This window comes from Pan troglodytes, chromosome 14 (assembly GCF_028858775.2).
Source record: "Pan troglodytes isolate AG18354 chromosome 14, NHGRI_mPanTro3-v2.0_pri, whole genome shotgun sequence".
NCBI classification, from domain to species: Eukaryota; Metazoa; Chordata; class Mammalia; order Primates; family Hominidae; genus Pan; species Pan troglodytes.
In genome coordinates this window covers 15,430,647-15,455,782 of record NC_072412.2, presented here as the reverse complement: position 1 = coordinate 15,455,782, position 25,136 = coordinate 15,430,647, and the positions used below count along the sequence as shown (strand labels likewise).

Sequence of the window (25,136 nt, the reverse complement as noted above, 5' to 3'; positions counted from 1 at the left end):
CATGTAGAATGTATACAAAAGAAAAAGAAATAAAAACATATTAGTACAAAAATTAATTAGACAAAAAGGAAGACAGCAAGAAATAAAATAAATAAACAAAAGAACTACAAAAGTAACAAAATACAATTAACAAAATGGCAGTAGTAACTCCTTAACTGCAAATAATAACCTTATATGTAACAATGTTAAATTCTCCAATAACAGACACAAGGTCACTGAAGAAATGAAAATATAAAATCGAATGAATTCTGTTTATAAGTTGTTTATAAAAATAAAAATATAAAATCAAATAAATTATGTTTATTTAAGGATAAACATGGAATGAAAGTGCAGGGATGGAAAATTATATTCTATATGGTAACCAAATCATCCTAAATAGCAACCAAAATAGAACAAAGTGGGTCACATTTACATTAGATGATTAGACTTTAAGCAAAAAACTGTCATAAAGACAAACAAGGACATTATATAATAAAAATAAATCTCCAAGAAGATATCATAATTAAAATATGCACATGAATCAGCAACTATTCCAAACACATAACACAAATAATGACAGAATTAAAAGGAGAAATAGGCTGAGTACAGTGGCTCATGCCTGCTTGTAATCCCTGCATCTTGGTGGGGGCAGAGGCAGGAGGATGGCTTGAGCCCAGGAGTTGAGACTAACCTGGGCAAGATAGCAACACTTCATCTGTGTAAGAAACAAAATTATAAATAAAAATAAAGGGAGGAATAGAGACCACCACCAAAATGATAGGAGACTTTAATAATGGAGAGGACAACCTGGGAGACCAAATGAAGACAGAGGATTGAGCAAGGAGTGGTTCAACCAAATCCAACAGACTTTTAGAAATGGTCTTCTCAACAACAGAATGCGCATGATTCTGGCATGCACATGGAACATTCTTGAGACTATATCACAAATCAGACCACAAAATAATCAATTCAAGAAAATTAAAATCATACGAAGTATCATTTACAACTAAAATGGAATGGAACCAGAAGTGAATACCAGAAGAAAAATTTAAAAATTTGCAAATACATAAAAATCAAGTAACATGCTCCTAAACAACATTATGGGTTAAAGAAGAAATCACAGTGAAAATTTCAACATAACTGGAGACAAAGCATAACAAAATTATTGAATGCATCTAAAGCTTGTATTCAATTGTAGTAGTAAATGTTTGCATTTAAAAAAATCTATCTAAATCAACTAGTAAATGTAATCAAACATCAGCAAAGAATAAGAATTTCAGCAGTTATGAATAAATAACAATTAAAAGCCATAGAAAAATCAATTAAAGTTTGGTTTTATTGAAAAGATTAAGAAAACCGACAAACAGATTAAAAGAAAAAAGAAGATACCTCAAATAATTAAATTCATAAATAAAAGAGGAGGTATTACTACTGATGCCACAAAAGTAGGAAAAGAAGAGATTATAAAAGTTTAATTCCAAGTATATGCCAAAAAATATGATAAGCTAAGAGAAATAGACAAATGTCTAGAAATACAGATTATACTAAAAATAAACCATAAAAAATCTGAATAGGCATATAAGTAGTAACAACAACCTCCCCTCAAAAAGCCCAGGCCCGGATCACTTCATTAAATATATATTTTTTTCAAAATGTTAAAGCAGGGTTAACACCAACCCTTCTTAAACTACTTCAGAACAATGAAAAAGATAAAACAATTTCCAACTTATTTTATGAGCCCAGCATTAACACAACACCAAACCCCACAAAGACACTAAGGAGAAAAAAAATACAACTACAAATCAATTTTCCTGTTGACTATTGATGTAAAAATTCTCCTCGGAGCATTAGAACACCAAATTCAATAATATATTGCAAGGATTATACACCATGATGAAGAAGGAGTTATCTCTCCAATGAAAGTATTGTTCAACACGTGTAAATCAATCTATTTGTTTTTTATTTTTTTATTATACTTCAAGTTCTAGGGTACATGTGGACAACATGCAGGTTTGTTACATAGGTTTACATGTGCCATGTTGTTTTGCTGCACCCATCAACTCATCATTTACATTAGATATTTCTCCTACTGCTATCTCTCCTCTAGCCCTCCAGCCCCTGACAGGCCCCATTGTGTGATGTTACCTGCCTTGTGTCCAAGTGTTCTCATTGGTAAATTCCCACCTATGAGTGAGAACATGTGGTGTTTGGTTATCTGTCCTTGTGATAGTTTGCTGAAAATGATGGTTTCTGGCTTCATCCAAGTCCCCACAAAGGACAAAAACTCATCTGTTTTTATGGCCGCATACTATTCCATGGTGTATACGTGCTGCATTTTCTTAATCAGTTCTATCGTTGATGGACATTTGGGTTGGTTCCAAGTCTTTGCTATTGTGAATAGTGCTGCAATAAACATACGTGTGCTTGTGTCTTTATAGTGGCATGATTTATAATCCTTTGGGTATATGCCCAGTAATGGGATTGCTGGGTCAGATGGTATTTCTAGTTCTAGATCCTGGAGGAATGGCCACACTGTCTTCCACAATGGTGGAACTAATTTGCAATCCCTCCAACAGTGTAAAAGCCTTCCTATTTTTCCACATCCTTTCCAGCATCTGTTGTTTCCTGACTTTCAAATAATCACCATTCTAACTGGCGTGAGATTGTATCTCACTGTGGTTTTGATTTGCATTTCTCTGATGACCAGTGATGATGAGCATTTTCTCATGTGTCTGTTGGCTGCATATATGTCTTCTTTTGAGAAGTGTCTGTCCATATCCTTTGCCCAATTTTTGATGGTGTTTTTTTCTTGTAAATTTGTGTAAGTTTTTTGTAGATTCTTGATACTAGCCCTTTGTCAGATGGATAGATTGCCCACAATTTTCTCCCATTCTGTAGGTTGTCTATTCATGCTGTTGGTAGTTTCTCTTACTGTGCAGAAGCGCTTTAGTTTAATTAGATCTGATTTGTCTATTCTGGCTTTTGTTGCCATTGCTTTTGGTATTTTAGTCATGAAATCTTTGCCCATGCCTATGAACTGAATGATGTAGCCTAGGATTTCTTCTAGTGTTTTTATGGTTTTAGGCCTAACATTTAAGTCTTTAATCCCTGTTGAATTAATTTGTGTATAAGGTGTAAGGAAGGGATCCAGTTTCAGCTTTCTACCTATGACTAGCTAGTTTTCCCAGCACCATTTATTAAATAGGGAATCCTTTCTCCATTGCTTGTTTTTGTCAGGTTTTTCAAAGATCAGATGGTTGTAGATGTGTTGTGTTATTTCTGAGGCCTCTGTTCTGTTCCATTGGTCTATAGATCTGTTTTGATATCAGTACCATGCTGTTTGGTTACTGTAGCCTTGTAGTATAGATTGAAGTCAGATAGTGTGGTGCCTCCGGCTTTTTTCTTTTTGCTTAGATTGTCTTGGCGATATGGGCTCTTTTTTGGTTCCATATGAACTCTAAAGTAGTATTTTCTAATTCTGTGAAGAAAGTCATTCGTAGCTTGATGGGGATGGCATTGAATCTGTAAATTACCTAGGGCAGTATGGCCATTTTCACAATATTGGTTATTCCTATCCATGAGCATGGAATGTTCTTCCATTTGTTTGTGTCCTCTTTTATTTCGTTGAGCAGTGATTTGTAGTTTTCCTTGAAGAGTCGTTCACATCCCTTGTAAGATGTATTCCAAGGTATTTTATTCTCTTTGTAGCAATTGTCAATGGGAGCTCACTCATGATTTGGCTCTCTGTTGGTCTGTTACTGGTGTATACAAATTCTTGTGATTTTTGCATATTGATTTCTTATCCTGAGACTTTGCTAAAGTTGCTTATCAGCTTAAGGAGATTTTGGGCTGAGACGATGGGGTTTTCTAAATATACAATCATGTCATCTGCAAACAGAGATAATTTGACTTCCTAATTGAATACCTTTGTTTCTTTCTCTTGCCTGATTGCCCTGGCTGTGGGTTTGTCATAAATAGCTGTTATTATTTTGAGATACATTTCATCAATATGTAGTTTATTGAGAGTTTTTAGCAGGAAAGACTGTTGAATTTTGTCAAAGGCCTTTTCTATATCTATGGAGACAGTCATGTGGTTTTTGTCATTGATTCTGTTTATATGATGGATTACATTTATTAATTTGTGTATGTTGTACCAGCCTTGCATTCCAGGGATGAACAGTACTTGATCGTGGTGGATAAGCTTTTTGATATGCTGCTGGATTCCATTTGCCAGTATTTTATTGAGGATTTTCACATGGATGTTCATCAAGGATATTGGTCTAAAATTCTCTTTTTTTTGTTTTGTCTCTGCCAGGGTTTGGTATCAGGATGATACTGGTCCCATAAAATGAATTAGGGAGGATTTCCTCTTTTTCTATTGATTGGAATAGTTTCAGAAGGAATGGTACCAGCTCATTTTTGTACCTCTGGCAGGATTCAGCTGTGAATCCATTTGGTCCTGGATATTTTTTTGTTGGTATGCTATTAATTATTGCCTCAATTTTCAGATCCTGTTATTGGTCTATTCAGAGATTCAACTTCTTCCTGGTTTAATCTTGGGAGGGTGTATGTGTCCAGGAATTTATCCATTTCTTCTAGATTTTCTAGTTTATTTGTGTAGAGGAGTTTATAGTATTCTCTGATGGTAGTTTGTATTTCTGTGGGATCAGTGATGATATACCATTTATCATTTTTTATTGTGTCTATTTGATTCTTGTCTTTTTTCTTCTTTATTAGTCTTGCTAGTGGTCTATCAATTTTGTTGATCTTTCAAAAAATCAGCTCCTAAATTCATTGATTTTTTAAGGGTTTTTTTGTCTCTATCTCCTTTAGTTCTGCTCTGATCTTTCTTGCCTTTTGCTTGTTTTTGAATTTGTTTGCTCCTGTTTCTCTAGTTCTTTTAATTGTGATGTGGGGCTGTCGATTTTAGATCTTTCCTGCTTTCTCTTGTGGGCATTTAGTGCTATAAATTTCCCTCTGCACACTCCTTTAGATGTGTCCCAGAGATTCTGGTGTTTTTTGTCTTTGTTCTCACTGGTTTCAAAGAACATCTTTATTTTTGCCTTCATTTCGTTATTTGCCCAGTAGCCATTCAGAAGCAGGTTGTTCTGTTTCCATGTGTTTGTGCCATTTTGAGTGAGTTTCTTAATTCTAAGTTCTAATTTGATTGCACTGTGATCTGAGAGACAGTTTGTTGTGATGTCTGTTCTTTTACATTTGATGAGGAGTGCTTACTTCCAATTATGTGATCAATTTTAGAATAACTGTGATGTGGTGCTGAGAAGAATGTTTATTCTGGTGATATGGGGTGGAGAATTCGGTAAATTTCTATTAGGTCCACTTGGTGCAGAGCTGAGTTCAAGTCCTGGATATCCTTGTTAACCTTCTGTCTTGTTGATCTGTCTAATATTGACAGTGGAGTGTTAAAGTCTCCCATTATTATTGTGTGGGAGTCTAAGTCTGTTTGTAGGTATCTAAGGACTTACTTTACGAATCTGTGTGCTCCTGTATTGAGTGCATATATATTTAGGGTAGTCAGCGCTTCTTGTTGAATTGATCCTTTTACCATTATGTAATGGCCTTCTTTGTGTCCTTTGATCTTTGTTGGTTTAAATTCTGTTTTATCAGAGACTAGGATTGCAACCCCTGCTTTTTTTTAATTTTTAATTTTTTTGCTTTCCATTTGCTTGGTAGATCTTCCTCCATCCCTTTATTTTGAGCCTATGTGTGTCTCTGCATGTGAGATGGGTCTCCTGAATACAACACACTGATGGGTCTTGACTCTTTATCCAATTTGACAGTCTATGTCTTTTTATTGAGTCATTTAGCCCATTTACATTTAAGGTCAATACTGTTATGTGTGAATTTGATCCTGTCATTGTTATGTTAGCTCACTGTTTTTCCTGTTAATTGATGCAGCTTCTTCATAGTATCGATGGTCTTTACAATTTGGCATATTTTTTGCAGTGGCTGGTACCGGTAGTTCCTTTCCATGCTTAGTGCTTCCTTCAGGAGCTCTTTTAAGGCAGGCCAGGTGGTCTCAAAATCTCTCAGCATTTGCTTGTCTGTAAAGGATTTTATTTCTCCCTCACTTATGAAGCTTAGTTTAGCTGGATATGAAATTCTGGGCTGAAAATTCTTATCTTTAAGAATGTTGAATATTGACCCCCACTCTCTTCTGGCTTCTAGGGTTTCTGCTGAGAGATCTGCTATTAGTTTGATGGGTTTCCCCTTGTGGGTAACCCGACCTTTCTCTCTGGCTGCCCTTAACATTCTTTCCTTCATTTCAACCCTGGTGAATCTGACAATTAGTATCTTGGGGTTGCTCTTATCCAGAAGTAACTTTGTGGTGTTGTCTGTATTTCCTGAATTTGAATGCTGGCCTGCCTTGCTACATTGGGAAAATTCTCCTGAATAACATCCTAAGGAGTGTTTTCCAACTTGGTTCCATTCTCTCTGTCACATTTAGGTACACCAAGCAAACATAGATTTGGTCTTTTCACATAGTCCCATTTTTCCTGGAGGCTTTGTTCATTTCTTTTCACTCTTTTTACTCTAAACTTGTCTTCTCACTTTATTTTATTAATTTGATCTTCGATCACTGATATCCTTTCTTCCACTGGATTGAATCAGCTATTGAAGCTTGTGCATGTGTCACAAAGTTCTTGTGCCATGGTTATCAGCTCCATAAGGTCATTTAAGGTATTCTCTACACTGTTTATTCTAGTTAGCCATAGTCTGACCTTTTTTCAAGGATTTTAGCTTCCTTGCGATGTGTTCGAACATGCTCTTTTAGCTTGGAGAAGTTTGTTATTACCAGCCTTCTGAAGCCTCCTTCTGTCAACTCGTCAAAGTCACTCTCCCTCCAGCTTTGTTCCATTGCTGGTGAGGAGCTGCAATCCTTTGGAAGAAAAGAGGTGCTCTGGTTTTTAGGATTTTCAGCTTTTCTGTTCTGGTTTCTTCCCATCTTTGTGGTTTTATCTATCTTTGGTATTTGATGTTGGTAACCTACAGATGGGGTTTTGGCGTGGATGTCCTTTTTGTTTATGTTGATGCTATTCCTTTCTGTTTGTTAGTTTTCCTTCTGACAGTCAGGTCCCTCAGCTGCAGGTCTGTTGGAGTTTGCTGGAGGTCCACTCCAGACCCTGTTTGCCTGGGTATCAACAGAGAAGGCTGCAGAACAGCAAATATTGCTGCTTGATCCTTCCCTGGAAGATTCGTTGAAGAGGGTCTCCCACCTGTATGAGGTGTCTGTTGGCCCTTACTATGAGATGTCTCTCAGTTAGGCTACACGGGGTTCAGGGACCCATTTGAGGAGGCAGTATGTCCATTCTCAGAGCACAAACACCATGCCAGGAGAACCACTGCTCTCTTCAGAGCTGTCAGATGGGAGGTTTAAGTCTGCAGAAGTTTCTGCTGCCTTTTATTCAGCTATGCCCTGTCCGCAGAGGTGGAGTTTATAAAGGCAGTAGGCCTTGCTGAGCTGTGAGTGGCTCTACCCTGTTCAAGCTTCCTGGCCACTTTGTTTACCTACTGAAACCTCAAAAATTGTGGATTCACCTCCACCTGCTCAGCTGCAGCAGGAAGGTTAATCTCAGATTAACTTGCACTGGCAGTAAGCAAGGCCCTATGGGTGTGGGACCCAATGAATCAGGCACAGGAGAGAATCTCCTGGTCTGCCAGTTGCTAAGACTGTGCAAAAAGTGCAGCATTTGGGCAAGAGTGTCCTGTTTTTCCAGGTACAGTCTGTCATGCCTTCCCTTGGCTAGGAAAGGAAAATCCCCCAACCCCTTGCACTTCCTGGGTGAGTTGATGCCCTGCCCTGCTTCAGCTCACCCTCCATGGGATGAACTCACTGTCCAATCAGTCCCAATGAGATGAATCAGGTAGCTCAGTTGGAAATGCAGAAATCACCCATCTTGCATTGATCACACTGGGAGCTGCAGACCAGAGCTCTTCCTATTTGGCTATATTGGAATGAGAGTTTAAATCAATCAGTTTAATATATCACATTAACAGAGTAAAAGATGTAAACCACACAATCACCTCAAATAATGCAGAAAAGCCAACTGACAGTATTAATCATCTTTTCAAGATAAAAAAACTCAATAAACTAGAAATAAAAGGAAACTAACATAGCAAAATATATGTAAATAACTCATCACCAACTGGGTTCAACAGCTCATGCCTATAGTCCCAGCAGTTTGGGTGGCTGAGGTGGGTGGATGATTTTAGGTCAGGAGTTCCAGACCAGCCTGACCAACATGGTGAATCCCAGTCTCTACAAAAAATATTAACATTAGCTTGACTTTGTGGTATGTGCCTGTAGTCCCAGCTACCAGGGAGGCTGAGGCATGAGAATAGCTTGAACTTGGGAGGTGGAGGTTGCAGTGAGCCCAGATCATGCCACTGCACTCCAGCCTGGTTGACAGAGCAAGATCCTATCTCAGAAAAACAAAAACAACAACAAAAACAAAAAAACAAAAACAATCATCACTAATATTATACTGAATTCTGAAGTGTGGAAAGTTTATCCTCTAAGGTTAATAATAAGGCAAGATATTCACTGTTGCCACATCTATTCAAAAATAGCAGTGAAAGTCCTGGCAAAACAACTAGGCAATGAAAAAAAGAAAAGATCCACATTCTAAAGGAAGAAGTAAAATTACCTGTTACTTATGATATGATGTTATATACAAAAAAAAATCCTATATGCTGAAAACAATACCTGTTAGAACTAATAGTTGCATTTAGCAAAATTGCAGAATACAAAATTAAGTGTATTTCTCTTCATTACACGGTACAATCCAAGTTTTTAAAATTCCATTGAAAATAGCATTAAGAAGAATATACTTTGGAATAAACAAGCAAAGAGATGTAAGACTAGTATACTAGAAGTTACAAGATGTTGCTGAAGAAAAGTCACAAACAATGGGGAAGATATTCTATATTTGTAGATTAGACAATTGAAAAGATATCCCATATTCATAAATTAGAAAACAATATTCTTAAGTCTATACTAATGAAATCAACAACAGATTAAATGCAATAGCTATATAAATCATAACAATATTTACTTGCCGAAATACAAAATTCTAAAACATATGAAATCTCAAGATTGAAAATAGCCAATTAAACTTGTAAAATAATGTCAATTGTGGAGCCCTCACAATTTTTAAATCAAAAACTAATTGCAGTGCTGTTGAACTCTTTTCAAATGTGGTATTTTGAGGCCAGGTTCTATGGCTTACACGTGTAACCACAGCATTTTGTGAGGCTGAGGTAGGAGGATTGCTTGAACCCAGGAGTTCAAACCACACTGGATATCCTAGTGAGAACACCCATCGCTAAAAAAAAATTAAAATTAAAATTAACCTGGCAATGTGACATGAACCTGTAGTCTCAGCTATTCCAGAGGCTGAAGTGAGAGGATTTTTTAAGCCTGGGAGAGCAAGGCTGCAGTGAGCCATGGTCGCACCAGTGCACCCCAGCCTGGATGACAGAGAACCTGTCTCAAAAAGTAAAAAGGAGAAAATCTGAAAAGAAATGTATTAAATCAAGACGTGTAGACATAGAAAATAATAGAGACCCCTCTCTCCACAAAACCTTGTATATATGGTCAAAATGATCTTCAACAAGGGTGCAAAGGCCAAACTATGGAGAGGGAATAATAGCCCCCTTTAACACAAAAACGGTATGAAGATTTGCTATCAACATGTAAAATATAGAAGTCAGAATTGTAGTTTATACTATATTTTTTTAAAAACTCAAAATGTGTAAATCTGAAAGTCTTACACAAAAATAGAAGGGAAAAATATCCAAAATTATGCCATGGAATTTGGCAATGGGTTCTTGACTGCCAGTAGCCCCACATCCCTGGAGCATCCATCCGCTCACCGCTGCCTGGTGCTGGGTCCTTCCACACTTGTCACACTGCTTTGTGCGGGGCTCTGAGGGGCACGAGCCAGGACACCAGGCCGAGCACAGGGCACAGGCCGGGCGTTCTCCGGCTATTCGAGGGCAGGCTGTCCCCATGACAGCCTCAGGCGCAGGAGGGAGGACGGCCTGATTCGAGTCTGCGGAAGGAGGAAGAAGCTCGTTTCCTGAGCCAGCAGGGACACAGAGGCGGATGCGGGACACAGGGACACAGGGGTGGATGCCATAAAAATATATGGCATATATTTTGAAACATGGCCGCAATTTGAATTATTAGAGTGTTATGCTGAAACTGCACCAAAATTTATCATTCCAGTGACTACAGGGAATTTTTAATAGTTGTTATTTTTATAATAAAATTAAACTTTAATGAAATAACTGACTTTCAAACTTCAGCAAGAGGACAAATATTCAGCCAGAGGTATCAGTTCCCGGTTTCTGCTTCGGGTCCTCTCTGGTCTCCCACAGCCCCTCTTGCATCACTCAGGTCTAAGGGGCCACCTGGCCTGGCCTGTGTTCCCTCGTCCCTCCCCTTCCCCACCCAGATCCTGCAGCGCCTTCCTGGGGCAGGGGCGGCGAACCGTCCAGAGCGGGAGGCTCCATCGCCCAGGGCAGCACCGCTCCGCCCCTCTCCACACCTGCCCAGCCCCTGGCAAAGGAGTCGCCTGGGCCTGGCCCGCTGCCCGCCCCCCAATGCCTGCCCTGTGCCTGCAATGGCGACGCTGCCAACAAGAGGTGCCAGAGACCAGAGACCGCGGCGCAACCCGCCCGGAGAGCAGGATCCCACTCACCTGGGAGCGGGGGCACGTCCCTTCCGGTAGGCGATGGAGTTAAGATTGTTTCCTTATTTATTTTGCTTAAAACTGGTAGAATGTCACTATTATATGAAGTACCCATGACTCTCTCAGTAAATTTGAGCAAACGTTTATTAGTTTTTGTCAGTTTAACTAGTTCTTTTGTGTCTATTATTAAGGTGAAATTTAACTTCTATCTGAAATCAGTAAGATATAGAGAGATTTTAATGACAAGTGAATATTTTTTTTCTCAGGGGGAACTGAATTATGAATTGAATGAATGAATTATGAATTAAATGAATGAATTCATTAGCAAGGTAGAGAGGACACTAACCAATCGGTAGTTTTAATCAATCTGTATTCCCTCCCCCCTCCCTCTTTGTTTTTTGTTTGTTTGTTTGTTTTTGAGACAGAGTTTTGCTCCGTCGCCCAGGCTGGAGTGATGTGGCGCGATCTTGGCTCACTACAACCTCCGCCCCCCGGGTTCAAGCGACTCTCTGCCTCAGACCCCTGAGTAGCTGGGATTACAGGCGCCAGCCACCATGCCCAGTTAATTTTTGTGTTTTCATTAGAGGCGGGGTTTCACCACGTTGGCCAGGCTGGTCTCAAACTCCTGACCTCGGGTGATCCGCTCACCTTGGCCTCTCAAAGTGTTGGGATTATAGGCGTGAGCCACCAGTCCCGGCCCCTCCTACTCCTCTGTATTATGACCATGTGTACCCAGCATTTAGCTCCCACCTATGAAAGAGAACATGTGGTATTTTGTTTTTTGCTTTTGCATTAGTTTTCTGGAAACAATGCATTCATGTTGCTTCAAATGGCATAATTTTGAGTTTTTTTCTGGCTGTATAGTATTCCATAAGTCTTTATCCAATCCACCACTGATGGATGTCTGGATTAAGTCTATGTCTTTGTGATTGTGAATACTGCTGTGATAAAAATATAGCTACATGTGTCTTTTTGATAGGGTATTTATTTTCTTTCGGATATATACCCAGTAATGGGGTTACTGGATTGAATGGTAGATCAACTCTCAGTTCTTTAAGAAATCCCCAACCTGCTTTCCACAGTGGCTGAACTAATTTACATTCCTTCAGAAAGTGTATAAGTGTTCTCTATTCTCTAAATCTTCACCAATATGTGTTTTTCTTTTGACTTTTCAAAAAAAGCCATTCTGACCGGTGTGAAATGGTATTTCATTTAGGTTTTGATTTGCATTTCTCTAATAAATAATGATGATGAGCACTTTTACATACGTTTGTTGGGTGCTTGTGTGTATGTCTTCTTTTGAAAAGTGTCCGTTCATGTCCTGTTGCCCACTTTTTAATGGAGTTACTTGCTGCTTGCTTGTTGATTTGTTTAAGTTCCTTATAGGTTCTGCATAATAGACCTCTGTTAGATGCATAGTTTGTGAATATTTTCTTTCATTCTGTGGGTTATCTCTTTACTACCTTGATAGTTTCTCTTGTTGTGCAAAAGTTTTTCAGTTTAATTAAATCCAACTTGTCATTTTTTGTTTTAGTTGCAATTGCTTTTGAGGACTTAGCCATAAATTATTTGCCAAAGCTGTTATCAAGAAAAGTATTTCCTAGGTTTTTTTCTAGGCGTTTTATAGCTTGAGATTTTTCATTTAACTCTTTAATCCATCTTAAGCTAATTTTTGTATTTGGTGAAATATGGGGGTCTAGTTTTATTCTTCTGCATATGACTAGCCAGTTATCCCCGCATTATTTATTAAATAAAGTCTTTTCCCCATTCCTTACTTTTGTCAACTTTGTTAAAGATGTGATGGTTGCAGGCATGTGGCCTTAGTTTCTAGTACTCTAGTCTGTTCCATTGGTCTATGTGTCTGTTTTTCTACCAGTACCATGTTGTTTTGATTACTATAGTCTTCTAATATGGTTTGAAGTCATGAAATATGATGTCTCTAGCCTATGTCTCTAGCCTTAGTATTGCTTTGGCTTGGCTAGCCTATGTCTCTAGCCTTAGTATTGCTTTGGCTTGGCTATTCAGACTCCTTTTAGGTTCCATATAAATTATAGATGTTTTCTATTTTGTGCAAAATGACAGTAGTAGTTTGATAGGAAAAGCATTGAATCTGTAAATCGCTTTGAGCAGTATACTCATCTGCACGCAGATGATACTCCAGTGTATGTTCTGTGGTTGATGAGTGAAGTGTATTGTAATTCCAAATGGTCAAGCCAGACCCTGCCCCCGCCCGGCTGCTCCTCTGCCAGAGCTCGAGACCTCTAGCCAGGGGCCCTCTAGAGCCACTGGGGATGGGGCTGAGGGCCGCTTCCCGCCCCCATGCAGCTGCTGCAGGGCAGACCGCCTGGCTTGGCCGTAGCCACAGGGACATCTGGCCCTGCTTCCGAGATGCGGGGGAGTGCGGGCAGGCTCAGGAGTTGCCTGGAGGCTGCTGCCTGCACACAGAAGGTGGCTGCAGCTTGGGAGCCCAGGCGGGCTGGAGGTGCATGGCCTGGTTGGCCTCGGGATCGCCAGCGCGCCCAGCCTGAGGGCCCCCAGGCCGTGCCTCCCACCCACTCCTCCACCTGAGAGAGATCGGGGCCACTGTCATGGGCACTCGGCAGTCACCCCATGTGGGGTTGAGCGGCGGGTTTTCAGTTCTCGCCCCTGTGCAGCCGCCACCGCCGGGCAGAATGCCTGGCTTGGCCACAGCCACAGGGACACCTGGCCCTGGTTCTGCAAGACTGGGAGCGCAAGCGGGCTCAGGGGTTGCCAGGCAGCTGCTGCCTGCACACAGAGGGCGACTGCAGCTTGTGCGCCCAGGCAGCGGAGCATGGTCTGGGTGGCCTCTGGAATGCGTGCACACCAGGTCTGAGGGCCTCCCTGGTGGTGCCACCTGCCCCAGTCTTCCTCTGCTGGAGCCTGGAGCAGCTGGAATGGCCACTCTGCAGTCACAGGGGATAGAGTTAAGTTTTCTTATCCCACACATGCACACAAAAAGGTGTGAGGTAATTAACATGTTCATTGACTTCGTTTTGGTAATCATTTCAGAATGTGCATATAAACGCATCACATGTACAATTTTTATTTCTCTATTACACCTCAGTAAAGCTGAAATAATTAACAGGATTGAAAGGATAAACCCACAGTTCTATAGTCACAGTTGGACACTTCAATACCTCATTTTAATTAATGGATAGAAAAACCAGACAGAAGCTTCATGAGAAATACAAGAGTTAAACAACGGTATAAGCCACTGAGAGCTAATACGCATATATAGGACAGTCCATCCAACAAGAGCAGAATATACATTCCTTTCAAGTGTATATGGAAGTTCTCTAGGATGGGCCATATCTTCGTCCACAAAATATGTTCTAATCATTTTTAAAAGTTTGAAATCATACAAAATATAATTTACAGCCACAATGGAAGAAACAACAGTTAAATAAGTCAAAACTGGAAAATTCACAAAAATGTGGAAATTAAACAATACAGTCTTCAACTACCAGTGAGTGAAAAAAATAAATCACAAGCAAAATTATAAAATATCTTGAGATAAATTAAAATAAAAACAAAACCTACCAAAACTTATTGAATGCAGTGAAAGTAGAGTTCAAAGGAAAATGTATGGATATAAACAACTACATTTAAGAAAAATCTCAAATCAACATCCTCACTCTATACCTAAAGGCAGTGGAAGAAGACAAAAGAAGACTAAATCCAAAGCTAGCAGTATGAAAGAAATAATAGAGAGCATAATTAGAGCATAAATCAATAAAATAGAAGTTTGGAGAGCAGTAGAATGAATAAACATAGATTATTTGAAAGATCAAGCCTTTCACTATATTGACTGAGCAAAAGATGGAAGACTAATTATTAAAATAATAAATGAAAGCAGAGCCATTACTACCAACTTTACAGAAATACAAAAGGATTACAGGAGTATACTGTGAACAACTGTCTAACAACAAATTAGCTGCCCTGGATGAAATGGACGAATCACTAGAAAGACACAAACTACCAAAGTGGCTCAAGAAGAAAGAGAAAATCTGAATAGACCTATAACCTAGGAGATTGAATTAGTAATCGAAAGTGATTAACAAAGAAACATTTATGACCAAATAGCTGCATTAACTGGTGAGTCAACCTAACATTTAAAGAAGAATTAATACCATTTCTTCTCAAACTCTTCTGACATAATATATGAAGAAGGAATACTTGCTAATTCATTTTTTGATAACAGCATTATCCTTATACCAAAGCCAAAGAGAGCACAAAAAGAGAACTACAGAACAATATCCCTTATGAATATATAAGCAAAAATCTCAGCAAAATACTAGCAATACTAGCAAAATACTAGCAGCAATACTGTATAATCAAAGGATTGTAAACTATCACCCTGTGAGATTTATCCCCAAAATGCAAGGGTGGCTCAACATATAAAAAATCAATCAGTGTAATATACTCTAACAGTAAAATGAATAAGCACGTGATTATTTCAATTGATGCAGAGAAAACATTGATGAAATACAACGCCCTTCTATAATAAAAATACTCAATAAACTAGGCATAGAAGGGATTTTCAGCAACATGACAATAGGATGTACAAAAACCCAACAGTTAATATCATGATCAATGATGAAACACTGAAAGCTGTTTTCCTAACATCTAGAACAAGACAAGCATGGTGCATTTGCCACTTGTATTCAATGTACCACTGGCAATTTTAGCCAGAGCAATTAGGCAAGACGAAGAAATAAAAGGCATCTAAATTAGAAATAAAAAACAGAAGTAAAATTATATCTACACATGATCTTATGTGTATAAAGCTCCAAACAAAACACTAAACCAATTATAACTAATAAAAGAGGCAGGATGCAAAACAAACATAGGCAAATGAGCTATATTTCTATATAGTTGTAAAGAACTATGAAAACATTTTAAAAATTCCATTTATAATAGCATCAAAGAATAAGTTATTCAGGCATAAATCTAACCATGGTGGTATACACAAAACTTTGCTGAAAAAAACGAAAGAGAGTGGAAATAACTGGAAAGACATTCTGTGTTCACGAGTTGTAAGACAATATTGTTAAGATGACAATACCATCTAAAGTAATCTACAGATTCAATGCAATACCATCAAAATCCCAAAGGCATTTCTGCAGAAAGAAAGAAACTCATTCTACAGTTCATACAAAAATTCAAAGGATCTGACAGACAAAACACTCTTGAAAAAGAATATTAGAAAACTCACATTTTTCAGTTTCACAGCCTACTACAAATCTACAGTAATCAAGAGAGTGTGGTACTGGCATAAGACTAATAGACTTTTAGACCAATACAATAGAACAGATTTAAGATCCTACAAATTAGTGCTCACATATATGGTCAATGACTGTTCAACAAGCTGTCCAAGTCTAGTCAAGGGAGGAAAGAACAGTCTCTTCAACAGCTGGATGTCAGTGCACAAGAGAGAAGTTAGACCCTTACCTTGCAGTACACATGAAAATTAATTCTAAATTAATAAAAGACTTACATGTAAGGACTAAAGTATGTAACTCTTAGAAGAAAACACAAGGTAAACATTTATGACCTTTGAGTTTTAAGTGTATTTTGAAATATGACAGAAAAGCACAGATAACAAAAGAAAATACACGTAAATTAGATTTCATCAAAATAAAAAACCTTTATGCATCAAAGGATACTATCAAGGGAGTTAAAAGACAACCGATAATATGTGAGAAAATATGTATCTGATAAAATCAAAGTGTGTATCTGATAAAAGCTTAATATCCCACAACTCAACATCAGAATTTCTAACATCCCAATTAAAAAATAGGCAAAGGACTTGAATAGATATTTCTCCGAAGAAGATACACAAATGTCTAAGACGGATAAGAAAAGATGCTAAACACCGTTATTCATTAATAAAATGCAAGACAAAACCCAAATGAGATACCATTTTGCATCCACTAGTAAGGCTTTCATAACAACGACACAGAAAATCAATGTTGCTAAGGAGGTGGAGAAATTGGAGCCCTCATGAACTGGCTGCTAGGAATAGAAAATGATGCACTTGCCGTGGAAAACAATTTGGTGGTTCCTCACAGAATCACACAGAGAAACAGGAGCTGCTGGCTTCCGGGTTCTCCTGGGCTGGTGCGGTAAGTCCCAGAATCGCAGGCGCGCATCCCTTCCCGCCTGAGGGCCTGCCTGGCCGTGACTCCCGCCCCTCTTCTCCTCCGAAGAGACGTCGGGGCCGCTCCAGGGGCCGTCCGCAGCCACCGGGGATGGGGCTGAGGGTCGGTTCCTGCCCCGGTGCAGCCGCCAGGCAGACCGCCTGGCTTGGCCGCAGCCACGGCGATATCCAGGCCCGGGTCTGCGAGGCTGGGCGCGCCAGCCAGCTTGGGAGTTGCCTGGCGCCTGTAGCTGGGCGCCCAGGTGGTGGAGCATGGCCTGGGCGGCCTCTGGATCGCAAGTGCCCCTGGCCTGAGAGCCCGCCAGACCCTGCCCCCGCTCGGCTCCTCCTATGCCAGAGCTCGACACCTCTAGCCAAGGGCCCTCTGCAGCCACGGGGGATAGGGCTGAGGGCCGGTTCCCGCCCCCGTGCAGCTGCTGCAGGGCAGACCGCCTGGCTTGGCCGCAGCCACAGGGACATCTGGCCCTCGTTCCGAGATGTGGGAAGTGAGGGCGGACTCGGGAGTTGCCTGGAGGTTGCTGCCTGCACACAGAAGGCGGCTGCAGCTTGGGTGCCCAGGCGGGCTGGAGGTGCATGGCCTGGTCGGCCTCGGGATCGCCAGCGCGCCCAGCCTGAGGGCCCCCAGGCTGTGCCTCCCGCCCAGTCCGAGGGCCCCCAGGCTGTGCCTCCCGCCGAGTCCTCCACCTGAGGGAGATCGGGGCCATTGGTATGGGCCCTCAGCAGTCACCCCGTGTGGGGTTGAGCGGCGGGTTCTCAGTTCTCGCTCCTGTGCAGCCGCCGCCGCCGGTCAGAATGCCTGGCTTGGCCGCAGCCACTGGGACACCTGGCCATGGTTCTGCGATGCTGGCAGCGCGAGCGAGCTCGGGGGTTGCCAGGCAGCTGCTGCCTGCACACAGAGGGCGACTGCAGCTTGGGCGCCCAGTCGGCGGAGCATGGTCTGGGTGGCCACTGGAATGCATGCGCTTGAGGCCTGAGGGACCCGCTGTTGGTGCCACCTGCCCTGCTCTGCGCCTCTCCGCGCCTGCGCCGGCGCCCTGCGCCGCCTCCGCGCCTGCGCTGGCGCTCTGCTCCTCTGCCTTTGCGAAGGGCGCTCTGCCTTTGCTAGGGCGGAGCTGCCTTCTCCTCAGCACAGACCCGGAGAGCATCGCGAGGGCGGAGCTGAGTTCTCCTCTGCACAGACTTCGGAGATACAGCGAAGGCGGAGCAGTGTTCGCCTCAGCACAGACCCGGGCGGGCGGGCCGGGGGCACCGCGAGGGCGGAGCTGCGTTCTGCTCAGCACACACCCGGGGGACACCGCGAAGGCAGAGCAGCGTTCTCCTCAGCACAGACCTTGGGGGCACTGCCTCGCTTTGGGACAACTCGGGGCCGCATCAACGGTGAATAAAATCCTTCCTGTTTGCAGCCCTGAATAATCAGGGTCAGAGACCAGTTAGAAGGGTTCAGTGTGGAAAACGGGAAACCAAAAGCCCCTCTGAATCCTGCCCACCGAGATTCTCCCCAGCCAAGGCGAGGCGGCCGCAGTGCGAGATCCACACCGCAGCCTCGGAAGACAAATGCGGCATTCCTAATGCAGACATGACACCCAAAGTATGACACCCCCATTGCTCATGTAAAAAGCACCTGTAATGCTAATGCGCTGCCTCAATACAAAAATATTAATATAAGACCCGCAATCCCCTCGCTGCCGTGCAGTCCAAAGGCAGCCATCATAATAATCAACATTGACATAGTCAATACAAACTTAGTAAAGAACCTAGGGTTAAGGTTGGTGTTAGGGTTAGGGGTTAGGGGTTAAGTTTAGGGTTAGGGGTTGGAGATAGGGATTGGGGTCAGAGTTAGGGGTTAGGAGTCAACGTTTAGAGTTAGGGTTTAAGAGATGTTAGGGGTTAGGGATTAGGGGTTAGGGTTGGGTTAGGGTGAGGGTTGGGGTTAGGGGTTAGGGTTAGGGATAGTGGTTAGGGTTTGGGTCAGGGGTTAGGGGTCAGGGTCAGTGGTTAGGGGTCAGGGTCAGGGTCAGGGGTCCCACGCTGCGATTTGTCTATTTACTCTGCTGACTGTTCCCTTTGCCATGCAAAAGCTCTTTAGTTTAATTAAGTCCCAGCTATTTATCTTTGTTTTTATTGCATTTGCATTTGGGTTCTTGGTCATGAAATCCTTGCCTATGCCAATGTCTAGAAGGGTTTTTCCAGTGTTATCTTCTAGAATTTTTACAGTTCAGGAATTAGGTTTAAGTTCTTAATCCATCTTGAGTAGATTTTTGTATAAGGTGAGAGATGAGAATCCAGTTTTATTCCCCTACATGTGGCTCGCCAATTATCCCAACATCATGTGTTGAAAAGGGTGTCCTTTCCCCACTTTATGTTTTTGTTTGCTTTGTCAAAGATCAGATGGCTGTAAGTATTTGGGTTAATTTCTGAGTTCTCTCTTCTGTTCCATTGGTCTATGTGCCTATTTTTAAACCAGTACCATGCTGTTCTGGTAACTATGGCCTTATTGTACAGTTTGAAATCAAGTAGTGTGATGCCTCCAGGTTTGTTCTTTTTGCTTAGCCTTGGTTTGGCTACATGGCACTCTTTTGGTTCCATATTAATTTTAGAATTGTTTTTGTAATTCTGTGAGGGATGATGGTGGTATTCAGATGGGGATTGCATTGAATTCGTAGATTGCCTTTAACAGAATGGTAATTTTCACAATATTAGTTCTACCCATCCATGAGCATGGGGATGTGTTTCCATTTGTTTGTGTCATCTATGATTTCTTTTCTTTCTTGTTTTTTTTTTTTTTTTTTCTTTTTCAGAGGTAGTTTCGCTCTTGTCGCTGAGGTGGGAGTTCAATGGTGTTATCTCGGCTCACTACAACTTCTGCCTCCCGGGTTCAAGCGATTCTCCTGCCTCAGTTTCCCGAGTAGCTGGGAATATAGGCATGCGCCAATGTGCTTGGCTCCATCTATGATTTCTTTCAGCAGTGTTTTGTAATTTTCATTGTAGAGGTCTTTTGATTACTTTGCTAGGTATATTCCTAAGTTTTGTTTGTTTTTTGTTTGTTTGTTTTTTGCAGCTATTGTAAAAGGGGTTGAGTTCTTGATGTGATTCTCAGCTTGATAGCTGTTGATGTATAGAAGAGCTACTGATTTGTGTCCATTAATCTTGTATCTGGAAACTTTGCTGAATTCTTTTATCAGTTCTAGGAGCTTTCTAGAGGAGTCCGTAGGGCTTTCAAGGCAAAAGATCATATCATCAGCAACCAGTAACAGTTTGACTTCCTCTTTACCGATTTGGATTTCCTCTATTTCCTTCTTTTGTCTGATTGCTCTGGCTAGGACTTCCAGTACTATGTTGAAGAGGAGTGGTGAGAGTAGGCTCTTCATCTTGTTCCAGTTCTCAAAGGGAATGCTTTCACCTTTTCCCCATTCAGTATTATGTTGGCTGTGGGTCTGTCATAGATGGCTTTTATTACATTAAGGTATGTTCCTTGTATGCCTATTTTGCTGAGAGCTTTAATCATAAAGCAATGCTAGATTTTGTCAAATGCTTTTTCTGCATCTATTGATAAAATCATGTGAGTTTTTAAAAAATTCTGTTTATTTGGTGTATCACATTTATTGACTTGCATATGTTAAACCATTCCTGTGTCACTGGTATGAAACCCACTTGATCATGGTGGAATATCTTTTTGATATGTTGTTGGATTCAGTTAGATAGTATTTTGTTAAGGATTTTGGCATCTGTGTTCATCATGGATATTGGTCTGTAGTTTTCTTTTTTGGTTATGTCCTTTCATGGTTTTGGTATTAGGGTGATGCTGGCTTCATAGAAAGAAGGGAGTGTTTCTTCTTTCTCTGTCTTGTGGAATAGTGTGAAAGGATTGGTATCATTTCTTCTTTGAATGAAAGAAAATATTCTTTGAATGTCTGGTAGAATTCTGCTGTGAATCTGTCTGGTCCTCGGCTTTTTTTGTTGGTAATTTTAAAATTACCATTTCAATCTTGCTGCTTGTTTTATTGGTCTGCTTGGGGTATCTACTTCTTCCTGATTTAAGCTAGGAGGGTTGTATTTTTCCAGGAATTTATGCAACTCTTCTGGGTTTTCTAGTTTATGTGCCAAAAGGTGTTCATAGTACCCTTGAATAATCTTTAATATTTCAGTGGTGTCAGTTGTAATATCCCCTGTTTCATTTCTTAGTGAGGTTATTTGGATTTCCTCTCTTCTTTTCTTGGTTAATCTTATAATGGTCTATCGATTTTGTTTATCTTTTCAAATAACCAACTTTTTGTTTTATTCATGTTTTGTATTTGTTGTTGTTGTTGTTGCTGTGTCAATTTCATTTAGTTCTGCTCTGATCTTGGTTATTTCCTTTGTTTGCTGGGATTGGGTTTGGCTTGTTCCTGCTTCTCCAGTTCTCTGAGATGTGAACTTAGATTGTCTGTGCTCTTTCATACTTTTTGACATAGGTGTTTAGGGCTACAAACTTTCCTCTTAGCACTGCCTTTGCTGTATCCCAGAGGTCTTGATAGGTTGTGTCATCCAGTTCAAAGAAATTTTTTCCATTTCCATCTTGATTTTGTTTTTCACCCAGTGCTCATTCAGGAGCAGGTTATTTAATTTCCATGTATTTGCATGGTTTTGAAGATTCCTTTTGGAGTTGATTTTCAGTTTTATTCCACTGTGATCTGAGAGAGTGCGTGGTACAATTTCAATTTTCTTAAATTTATTGAGACTCGTTTTATGGCCTATCATATGGTCTGTCTTGGAGAAAATTCCATGTGCTGTTGAATGGAATGTGTATTCTGTGGTTGTTGGATGAAATGTTCTTATATATCTGTTAAGTCCATTTGTTCCAAAGTATAGTTTAAATCCAGTGTTTCTTTGTTGACTTTCTGTCTTGATGACCTGTCTAGTGCTGTCAGTGGAGTAATGAAGTCCCCCACTATTATTGTGTTGCTGTCTATCTTATTTCTTATGTTTACTAGTGATTGTTTATAAATTTGGGAGCTCCAGTGTTAGGTTCATGTATGTTTAGGATTGTCATGTTTTTCTGTTGAATGAGACCTTTACCATTATATACTGTCTTTGTCTCTTTTAGCTACTGTTGCTTTAAAGTTTGTTTTGTCTCATATGAGAATAGCTACCGCTGCTCGCTTTTGGTGTCCATTTGCATGAAATGCCTTTTTCTGCCACTTTCCTTAAGTTTATGTAGGTCGTTATGTGTTAGGTGAGTCTCCTGAAGGCAGCAGATAGTTAGTTGGTGAGTTATTATCCATTCTGTGGTTCTGTATCTTGTAAGTGGAGCATTGAAGCCGTTTACAACCAACATTAGTATTAAAAAGTGAGGTACCATTATGCTCTCTGTTGCCTCTGTACTTTGTTTTTGTTTTTTGTTTTTGCTTTTTAACTTGTATTTTTGTTTTATAGGTCTTGTGTGATTTATGCTTTAATGAAGTTCTGTTTTGATGTGTTTCCAGGGTTTGTTTCATGATTTAGAGCTCCTTTTAGCAGTTCTTACAGTGCTGGTTTGGTAATGGCAAATTCTGTCAGCATTTGTTTGTCTGAAAATGACTGTATCTTTCTTCCATATATGATGTTTAGTTTTGCTAGATACAGAATTCTTGGCTGATAATTGTTTTGTTTGAGGAGGCTGAAGAAAGGGCCCCAATCCCATCTAGCTTTTAAGGTTTCTGCTGCAAAATCTGCTGTTAGTTTAATAGGTTTTCCTTTATAGGTTACCTAGTGCTCCTGTCTCACAGCTGTTAAGATTCTTTCTTTTGTCTTAACTTTGGATGACCCAATGACAATGTGCCTAGGCTAAGATCTTTTTGTGATGAATTTCCCAGGTGTTATTTGTGCTTCTTTTATTTGGATGTCTAGGCCATGGAAGGTTTCCTTGATTATTCCCCCAAATATGTTTTCCTAGCTTTTAGAATTCACTTCTTCCTCAGGTACACCAATTAGTCTTAGGTTTCATTGTCTTAGGCCCCATCACTGGGGCCACTACACATGACATGGGATGTGGGCCATCGGGCAAAGGGCGCGGAGATGGGGCGCTGCCAGGGGAGCCAAGGAGGAAAGAGAGCGCTTTCCAAATTGTCTTCCAGGGTTTCAATGTGCATTTTATTAACTCAGAATCTGTCAGGAATAATACTAGGGAGCTACCTTTCCCTGGAGATGGGTCTTGTCAGTGGAGTGAGATAGGTTGGGGGGAGGAAGAGGAATGGGAGGCTCAGTTTATAAATATTAAGATCAGCAAGGGTGTGCTGCTGGCAGGAGCAGAGAGAGCCTGGAGATTTGGGTGGCTGCCGTTGGTAAGTGGTTGCAATCCAGAGAGTGGGATTGAGTTCCTCCCTTGTCATGTTAGCATCCCGTTTCCTGGGCGTGGGTCTAATGCCCTGCAGATGGTCATTTCACTCATGGTGGCTTTGTCTCTCTTCTGCCATCTCCAGACTCAGCTTCGCACTCCAGGGCTGCGTACCACCAGCCACTGTCATGTTAACCCCTTCCCAGGCCAATGTGTCCTTGGCCTGGAGCCCGATCTGCTGGACAGCCTGGGACCGTCCATTTTCAGGGTGGTGGGCAACCTGGTGGCCATCGTGGTGCTGTGCAAGTCGCGCAAGGAGCAGAAGGAGACCACCTTCTACACAGTTATGTGGCTGGCTGCCACCGACCTGTTGTTCACTTTGCTGGTGAGCCAGGTGACCATCGCCATGTACATGAAGGGTGGGTAACCTGGGGGCCAGCTGCTGTGCGAGTACAGCATCTTCAGCCTGTTCTTCTTCAGTCAGTCCAGCCTCAGCATCGTCTGTGCCGTGATATCTATACAGGTAATTTGTGTTAGACATTCTTAGAAGAGTTTCAAAAGTTTTATGTTTGTATCTCAGTTATAAACAGAGTCCTCAAATGCATACAAAGGAAATCATGCCATGATTGAATTTTAGCAGGAATAAGTTTATTTTACCTATTCAAAATTAAAATACTTTTGTTGTGTTTGAACATGTGTTTTAAAGATATGTTTTTGAAAAAAGTTTAAGTACATATTTAATCATGTCCGCTTTTCTATCCCAAGAAATAATTTCATATATAGTTTATTTAAATTTTTTAACAAAAATGTAGCATGATTTTTTTAATTGTATATTTTATTTAACCCAATATATATCCAAAATATTGGGTCAATATGTAATCAATATAAAAATTGTTAGACATAGTTTGCATTCTTTTTTCATATGAAATCTTTGAAATCCATTGTGTATTTTACATTTTAGGATGTCTCAACTCAAATGTGAAATTTTCATGGAGAATATTTGAACTGTATTTAGAGTAATGCAAATTGCAGTTAAAAAGTTTAATATAGATTTACCAGGGGGCGTGCAGCCTGCTTGCCAATCAGATCGCTGCTGAGCGGTCCCACAGCCAACCCCTGAAGAGCAGCCTGCTGGCTTCCCCAGTGCCCAGGAGTTGGGGATGTCCTACAAACCTACCACCCCTGCCCCCAGCAGCACCCCCGGCTCCAGCACCCCTGGGCCAGGCACTCCGGTCCCTACAGGAAGCGTCCTGTCGCCGTCGGGCTCAGGGCCGGGAGCCACTGCCCCTTTCAGACTGCTGTTTAAAGACTTTGGACCGCCTACCATCGGTTGTGTGCAGGCCATGAAACCACCTGGTGCCCAGGGCTCCCAGAGCACCTACACGGAACTGCTGTTGGTCACAGGGGAGATGGGCAAAGGGATCTGGCCCACCTATGCTGGCAGCAAGAGCGCCGTGAAGCGCCTGAAGAGAGGTATCATCCATCCCTAGTCAGAGTGCCTGGTAGAGACAAAGTGGAACGCCCACACTTAACAGGAAGCTCCTAGGCCTCTGTGTCTGGACTCCAGAGCACCTGCTTCTCCCTGGCCTTCATCCCTAGTTGCACTAACCATCCTGGGCTTCCTGTCCTGTGTCCCTTGATGGGTGCCCTCCAGGAACCAAGGGGCGGTTCTCACTCCAGGTGGCAGCACTAAGGACCCCCCTCCCCACCCCACCCCACCAACGCAACAAGAGTTAGCAGCGAGGTCCCCGTGAGTCCCACCCATGACCTGCCGACAGTGTTGCCCACTGGAACTTTCTGTGGCCCCCACCACTCAGCCCTTCCCAGCACTTGTCCGGATCCTCCTTGTCCCTCAGCACAGCTCAGGCCTCAGGCCTGACACTTCCCTGCCTTGTGTCTTTTGCTAAATATGACCTTTCTATATTAATAAAAGATGCTTTGGAGTTGTGCTCTCTAAAAAAAAGTT

The 25,136-nt window shown here is 41.4% G+C and overlaps 2 protein-coding genes and 1 long non-coding RNA gene across 3 annotated transcripts; 2 read left to right on the top strand and 1 right to left on the bottom strand.

The window, feature by feature from the left end:
* Positions 1–16,703: 16,703 nt before the first annotated feature.
* On the bottom strand, positions 16,704–17,538 carry LOC129136742 (uncharacterized). Its single transcript, XM_054665020.2, has one exon. It carries the CDS (start codon positions 17,451–17,453, stop codon positions 16,734–16,736), a length of 720 nt encoding a protein of 239 aa, XP_054520995.1. The 5' UTR covers positions 17,454–17,538; the 3' UTR covers positions 16,704–16,733.
* A 2,681-nt stretch (positions 17,539–20,219) lies between these two features.
* LOC107973308 (uncharacterized) lies at positions 20,220–24,308 on the top strand. Its single transcript, XR_010150342.1, has 3 exons — positions 20,220–20,341; positions 23,316–23,693; positions 24,132–24,308. It is a non-coding gene; the product is annotated as an uncharacterized LOC107973308 (long non-coding RNA).
* Positions 24,309–24,324: 16 nt separating this feature from the next.
* On the top strand, positions 24,325–24,667 carry LOC134806923 (cyclin-dependent kinase 2-associated protein 2-like). The gene has a single exon (XM_063791904.1). The coding sequence runs from the start codon at positions 24,331–24,333 to the stop codon at positions 24,658–24,660; it is 330 nt and encodes a 109-aa protein (XP_063647974.1). The 5' UTR covers positions 24,325–24,330; the 3' UTR covers positions 24,661–24,667.
* The last annotated feature ends 469 nt before the right edge of the window (positions 24,668–25,136 follow it).

What these genes read in the sequence shown, in the direction of transcription:
- LOC129136742 (XM_054665020.2), bottom strand. Translation starts at nt 17,453, where the DNA reads ATGCACCTCCAGCCCGCCTGGGCACCCAAGCTGCAGCCGCCTTCTGTG.
- LOC134806923 (XM_063791904.1), top strand. Translation starts at nt 24,331, where the DNA reads ATGTCCTACAAACCTACCACCCCTGCCCCCAGCAGCACCCCCGGCTCC.